The sequence below is a fragment of the Colossoma macropomum genome, unplaced genomic scaffold (genome assembly GCF_904425465.1).
Source record: "Colossoma macropomum unplaced genomic scaffold, Colossoma_macropomum, whole genome shotgun sequence".
NCBI classification, from domain to species: Eukaryota; Metazoa; Chordata; class Actinopteri; order Characiformes; family Serrasalmidae; genus Colossoma; species Colossoma macropomum.
In genome coordinates, this window is record NW_023494805.1 from 27,640,586 (window position 1) to 27,648,031 (window position 7,446).

Here is a 7,446-nt window from a genome sequence, read left to right on the forward strand (position 1 = left end):
TAGTGCCCATTATCTTGTGGTCATTCTATATGCAACCTTGAATTTCTTCTCTATCACTTTTACTACTATACATATTATGATTTTCATGGTTTTCCAAACCCAACATATTTATAAAGAATGTTTGACCCAACAGAAAAGGCAAACAACATTTAGGCTTGTTTCTGTGTACATTGGAACAACACTGATTCTCTAATCCTCACTGTATAGTATGAGTGTAACTGAACCAGAAGCAATAGTAAAACTTGAAAGTATACCTTACCAGACCTATTACGTTCTAAGGCTTATTATTCAGTAACTTCAAGGAAAAAGTTATTCTTAAGTTATAGGAGTGAGGAATGTCAGCCTGGACCTGAGCAGGCTATTCAAGTTTAAACGACTAATGTAGTTTGCATTCTATGCAGTCATACATTCTTGTTATGAGACATAATAATTCACATCTTATAAGAAGTGTTCTAATAATAATCATGTTCTTGTTCTTTTGAATGAAGGCTTTTATCTTGATTGATGTAATACAACTAATGTTACCACCTAAGACCAAGTATGGCTCTAAATTTACAGTTATACTATGACTACTCCGTTATCCATATTTTGTATGTTTTAAACCAATAGCTAGTGATGGCTAGTGATAATGCATTGCTAAATTATTTTTTTTAATGTATGCATGTGAACATGAGGATGTGTATAATAAGGATGAATAAGGATGACAGATTGTGAAATTTTAATTGATGATTTAAACAGTACAGTTTTAGCACAAGTGCTCCAGCAGAAGCAGTTTTTTTGCACCAAAACATACATTTACATATTTGCTTTGGGAAAACTTCATATGGGACACCATTCATTATAAATCAATTTTCCATTAAATCCATTTATATTTGCAATTGACTAGTTAAATATTGTCTGTTGTCATGAAGTAATGTAAGTAATTTATATGGAGAAGTAATTTATAGAGCATGACTAGACAGAGCTAGGCCGATCCAGGCGGCACACAGTCATCCACAAATATTTGGAAGTTCTTGTCAACGAAAGTGGACTTCTTTAGGAACTCTTCCAGCTTGGGGACAGACAGCTCCAAGATCTGATTGTTTTCCTTGTCATTAAGTCCGTAGTGGGCGAAGGCAGGGAATTTGTAGCGTTCGTCATATGGTGCATTGTGATCATAGTCAATGCAACAGTAAGCTGACCACAGGTAGGTGGGGACGGCCACCCGGTCGATGTTATGCCTGCGGATCATGTTGCCAGAGGTGGTGATGCCGGTGACCATGTAGGCCGTGCCCCTGCAGTAGTTGTTGAGTCTGCGGCGGATGATGTGCTCCTGGGCCTTCCACGGGCCTCTGTGGAACTCACGGACCTGCGGGACCACATTGGTCAGTGTGTAGGTGGCTGCTTTGTCGTCTGGGTTGGCCTGGTGCTCATCAGGGTTCAGGTGTCCACGCTCGTAAAGAACAGCATTGGTGTAGTCCTCCAGCACAGCCTGAGCATCCTCAAAGTTCTGGTGCATATAGCCACGCGGGAACTGCTGCATCTCCCCCGTGTCTGAGGATGTGGATAGCTGCTCATCAAGACAGAATGAAAGAGACATGGAATGTTTTGTCTTTGAGAAGCTGTCATCAGTTCCAGCTTACTTCTGCACATATGAAAATAAAAGCTATTTTATGTGGAAGTTCTTTACTCTTTTTGGAAAGGTTTTTCAGACTTGCTTATCTCCATTACAAAAATGCTTCCGCTAAAAGGTTCTATAGGAAACTCAAAGTGGTTCTTCTGTGGCATTGCTCCAAAGAACCCTTTTTTATGAGTATATTGCAGGTAGTGTAATTATGCACATTGTATATAGCTCTGTTGTATAGTACTGTTAAACTTTGCATATAATTAAGCACTGTAGCAGCCAGAACTGCCAGAAATTACAAATCTCAATGTATAAAACTCTCTTTGATCTTAGTATTCAGAGATATTTTCATGAATTATGACATTTTAACATTTTGCTCTTATGTTTCAAGCTCTCACTATAAGAGAGCAATTGACTAGACTGCTGAGACAATGCTGTCTCATTGCAGACTGAGTGAAGATAGCACTACGTTAGTGAGAAGAACAAGCAAGACTATTTTAAAAATGCCATGAATAAAACATCTCACTCACCTGAGGCTCATACATCCAGGGAACGTCTACCTTCTTCTCTCCATCAGAGCGTTTGAAGGTGTAGGCTGAGTAGACTGGCACATGGTCCTTGGTGTTGTATAGGGTGACATAGCGAGGTTTGCTGTTGTAGCGCTGGCAGATTTTAAGCAGTGAGTGGTCCTCCAGCCCCACCGGTGCTGTGCCCATGTACAGGAACTCACGGCATTCTGGGGAAAGAGTCTGCTCCACCGTAGCTTTCACTGGCAGCCCCGCTAGAAGCAATACAATAGCAGTTACAGAAAAAATACGAGGCCAGAACTTTATCATGATGTACAACTACCAAAAAAGACAAAATGGTGAACTAAAATTGAGTGACCAAGATTGCAGTTCTTAAAAAGCTCTAAGTTCTTAGATGTAGTCTTATTCTGACTCTCTTTCAGCCAGTATGCTGTCTGTACTCGCACACTCTTACTCTAGATACTATCCCACTATGAACGAATAAAGGCACGTTCATACAACAGCTTCACTCTGCTGTAATCTACTCCAGTATGCAAACCAGAAGGGGACCTTTGGTCCCAGCTGATCCACTCATCACTGCTTTCTCAAGGTATGGAAAAGACAGACTATGATGTTTGACCACTTCATGAACAAGTATGAATGAATTAATGAAAGAATAGTTTGACATGCAAATATGCAGAGCTGATATATGAAATGGTGAATTTCAGCTGCTTGGTTTCTACAGTCTGCAGACATGGGTCTACTCCGCTTTAAATTTATTCATCTCAGTCTTATTTTTATTTAGTATTTAGTATTGGCATAACTACTTGGGGGTGGGGGTGGGGGGAGGTCCCACTGCACTGAGAAAGGCCCGTGGCGACAGGGTCCACTAAAATATTTATAAGTGCAGACATTGTTCACCCATGACTGATAGAATGATCCAATTTCTTAACAATATACTTGAGGCTCACTTGATCTGTGAGCGTCCCTCAACACTACAGAGGCAGCCCTGACATCTGTTTACCTCCCTTATATATTTATAATGCATCTCATCCATTAAAACCATTTACAGTATCATCATTTATGGATTCTTCAAAACCTACAGCATGATACAATAAATTTTTATAATTTAAAATCTTAAATGATTAGTTTACTATTAACATTTAGGTTAATGTTGGACTGGATTTACATGGTGAAACCTATATGAAACTAAATTGTACTTAAGTTACATAATGTAAAGCATTCTGAAACTCATTTAAAAGAGAGTTGTAACAGCTGAGGTGACACCCCCCCTCCCACCTGACTCAAGCTTTCCTGAGCTATGACAACAACCATGTGTGTCCCGAAGCTAACATTTCTGTAAACAAATGAATTATTAGCCAGCTAATGCTAAATAGAAACGAAAAGAATGGCAATAAAAGTTAGAAAAATATACAAAGATGTTGAACTGCTAAAATTATAGACATTACACTTTGCAGATAACTTGCAGATAACAGGAGCAAAACGCACACACACACACATTATCTAAGCCACTTATCCTCATGGGTCATGGGGGGTTGCTGGAGCCTATCCCAGCGGTTATTGGGCGGGAGGCAGGAAACACCCTGGACAGGTTGCCAGTCCATCTCAGAGGAACGATATATTGTAATTAAAAATATGAGCTGCTAATAAAGGCAGGGCCTAATTTCTACCAGTGTATATACTTTTTAACTTAATGCTGGCTGTTCTTCTTTCAAAACCAAACATACATATAAACATACACATCGCTTCACTCAGTGTTATCATACTAAGAACCCCCCACCCCCCACCTCAGCACCCTGGACACCACACACACACACACACACACACACACACAGATAGAGTGAGTGACTTTTGCAATCATTTCTGTCGCTGAGTCAGTTTGATACTGACAGTAAGGATAAGTCAATATGTAATTGTCACTGTTACTAGAGAGCTCAGAGACTAATTCACAAATCTTTATTTTTGGAGTCATTCAAGATGTTCAATGCTAACAGTCTACACAACGGTACATCAAACCACCAAATGCACATATTTTAGCAACAGAGTAAAATAGCTGAGTAAAATTATCTATGTAGTACATTTCAAACAAATTGAACAATTTTACAAGTTCTATAACCAGGCATTTAATTTATAGCATTTAATTTAACTATTATTAAAGCAAGGAACAAAAGAAATGCATACATGTTTTTATAATCTGCATATTTACATGGCTGATATACAGTTGCTATGAAAGAGCTGAAAGTCTTGATCCACTGGCATCTCCCTCTTCACCAGTGCTTCCAGCCTTTTTGGTGAAACCTCATTAACATAGTTATCTAGAACATCATTTAGGCCATACACAGCATAAGAAGGAAACTTATAGCGAATATCGTATGGCACTCCAGGATCAAAGTCAGGGCAGCAATAAGCAGACCAAATGTGTTTGGGAATGGTCACTCGGTTGATGTTGCCCCTTCGTATGGCATGTCCAGCGGTGGTGATGCCGGTCACTATGTAGGCCGTGCCATGGCAGTAGTTGTTGAGGCGCTGGCGGATGGTGTCCAGGTGTGGCTCCCAGTGGTTTCGGAGAAACTCTCTGGTCATGGGCACCACATTGGTCAGGGTGTAGGTGGCAGCCTTGTCCCCTGGGCTGGACTGGTGCTGGTCTGGGGTCAGCTGACCACGCTCATAACCTAAAGCATCAGTGTAGTCAGCTAATACGGCCTGAGTCTGCTCCAAATGCTGGTCAGCTCCAGTTTGAGGAAAAGGCTGCATGTTTCCTGTTTCTGATGTGCTGAAGAGCTGAGAGAGAGAGAAAGAGAGAGAGAGAGAGAGAGAGAGAGAGAGAAAGATTGAGAGTGAGAGAGAGAGATCAAGAGAGAAAAAAAGAGAGATATTAGTCATAAAAAGATATAACAACCTCTCAAAATGTATATGTAGTAAACTGCTTGCTATATTTGAAAGGCTGTGTTGAAATGAATACTGTTAATTCAGACCTGATTTTTATTCACTTTTTTTAGAATAAACAGTTATTAAAATTAATATTTTTAGTTAAGATATGCTATATAGACAAAAGTATTGGGACACACCTCCTAATTATTGAGTTGAGGTGTTTCAGCCACTCCCATTGCTAACAGGTGGATAAAATTAAGCACATAATCTTGCATTCCCAAATAGACAAACACTGACAGTAGAATGGGTCGTACTGACGAGCTCAGTGATTTTAAACATGACACTGTTGTAGGATGTCTCCTCTCCCACAAGTCAGTTTGTGAAAACTTGGGTATGTGTGTGTGTGTGTGTGTGTGTGTGTGTGTGTAAAGCACACCGCCACTGGACTCTGGAGCAGTGGAAATGTATTCTGTGGAGTGACGAATCACGCTTCTCTGTCTGTCAGTCTGACGGATGAGTCGGGGGTTTGGTGAATGCCAGGACGACATTACTCGCCTGACTGCACTGTGCCATCTGTAAAGTTTGGTCGAGGAGGGATAATGCTGTGGGGTTGTTTTTCAGGGATTGGCCTAAGACCCTTAGTCCCAGTGAAGGGGAATCTTAATGCTTCAGCAGACCAAGACATTTTGGACAATTGTATGATTCCAACTTTGTAGGGACAGTTTGGGGAAGACCCTTTTCTGTTCCGGCATGACTGAGCCCCAGTGCACAAAGCAAGCTCCATAAAGGCATGGTTGGGTGAGTTTGACCGGCCCTCACAGAGCCCTGACCTCAACCCCATCCACCCCCTTTTCCGATGAACTAGAACAGAGATTGCGAGCCAGGCCCTCTCATCCAACATCAGTGTCTGACCTCACAAATGCTCTTCTGGATGAATGGGCGAAAATTCCCACAGACACACTACAAAATCTTGTAGAAAGCTTCCCAGAAGAGTGGAAGCTGTTATAGCTGCAAAAAGACCAACTCTATTATTATATATTAATGCCTATGGATTTGGAATGGGATGTCATAAAAGCTCCTGTAGGTGTAATGTGTAATAATACTTTTGTCCATATAGTGTATTTCAGAATTCACCATAGTTTAAAATTCACATTTCAGTTTATATATTTCAGAACTGACAATAGTTTAAAATTCATATGGTTACTGCACGTTTCCAAATTCACAGCTGATCAAAATTCATACTATTAGTTTCCATATATCGTTTATATATGCAGAATTCTAAGTTGATTAATTTTTCTGTCTTTTTAGTTATTACATTTCTATTATTAGTGACATTTAAGAATGTACAATATTGTTAGTCTTATTTTCTTATAAAACAATAAGTCTTATAAGCTGTTTGCCATGGTTGAAAATTGCATGCCCATCTTTAATCCTTAAATTGTAGACCTATTATTCAGTCATTAATCTTAAGATGCACTATTCAGCACTATCTAATCTGTAGGTTATGTAGTTATGACAGTAAAGAATTAAATATTGGACCCAAAAACAGGCCCTCAACCCCTTAAACTTCATGGACATTCACATCCCAATGATTAATATTCAGCAACTACATATAAAACAATGCAAAATCATTGAGTTACTAAGCCATAAGATAAAGGAGTGAGGAATGGAATTCTTTACCTGTGGTTCATACATCCAGGGATGGCTGTCCATCTTCTCTCCAGCGGAGCCTTTAAACGTGTAGGCAGAGTAGAGAGGTATGTGGCGGGCAGGATCATACAGGGTTGCGTAGCGTGGCTCACTGTCATAGTGCTGGCAGATAGTGTGAAGACCATCCAGCCGCACGCCCCGGGGGGGCCTCTGGTGGTAGAGGAATTGAGAACAGTCCCTGAAAGATTCATCCACACTGGCCTGAACGAGAAAGGATAGAAGGAGCAGAGCGGAGAGCAGAGAAAGAGAAAACATCTCCTCTACCTTTGCTCACACTTACTGCTCACAACTGATGATCAGAAACTACTGTACATGTAGAGAGAGAGAGAGAGAGGAGTGGCATGTGAAAGTTCAGAGAGAGAAAGAGAGAAGATATGGAAATGAGGCTACACTGTAAACTTATATTAGCTGACTTAAAAAAATCATGCTCTCTAAATAATTAAGTTACTTAACAAGTTCAAGCTTAAATACCTTTATATCTGAGTTAGAGTTACTTTCTAATTTTCAGTCATCCTCACTTCTGCAGTAAGTAAGGTTATTAACTCACACAGCCCAATCATTATAATAAAAACGAGTAAAATGCATCCAAAATAAAAAAGTAAGAGTTAAATAGCAGAGAAACCAACAAAACCACTAAGAATGCTGGGAAGCTTTGGGCAAAAGACTCTTCAGCCTGTAGGGCCCATCCAAATGAACTGATCTTATCTCAGTGTGCCTAACTAACTAAAGATTACA

General features: G+C 40.1%; 2 protein-coding genes across 2 annotated transcripts; both read right to left on the minus strand.

Moving 5' to 3' along the window:
* Nucleotides 1–699: 699 nt before the first annotated feature.
* LOC118826154 (endonuclease domain-containing 1 protein-like) lies at nt 700–2,692 on the minus strand. Its single transcript, XM_036597041.1, has 2 exons — nt 2,134–2,692; nt 700–1,549 (listed from the first exon to the last, which is right to left on the minus strand). The coding sequence occupies exons 1-2, from the start codon at nt 2,437–2,439 to the stop codon at nt 965–967; spliced, it is 891 nt and encodes a 296-aa protein (XP_036452934.1). The 5' UTR covers nt 2,440–2,692; the 3' UTR covers nt 700–964.
* Nucleotides 2,693–4,072: 1,380 nt separating this feature from the next.
* On the minus strand, nt 4,073–7,053 carry LOC118825903 (endonuclease domain-containing 1 protein-like). The gene is made up of 2 exons (XM_036596764.1): nt 6,682–7,053; nt 4,073–4,911 (listed from the first exon to the last, which is right to left on the minus strand). The coding sequence occupies exons 1-2, from the start codon at nt 6,964–6,966 to the stop codon at nt 4,333–4,335; spliced, it is 864 nt and encodes a 287-aa protein (XP_036452657.1). The 5' UTR covers nt 6,967–7,053; the 3' UTR covers nt 4,073–4,332.
* Between the last annotated feature and the right edge of the window lie 393 nt (nt 7,054–7,446).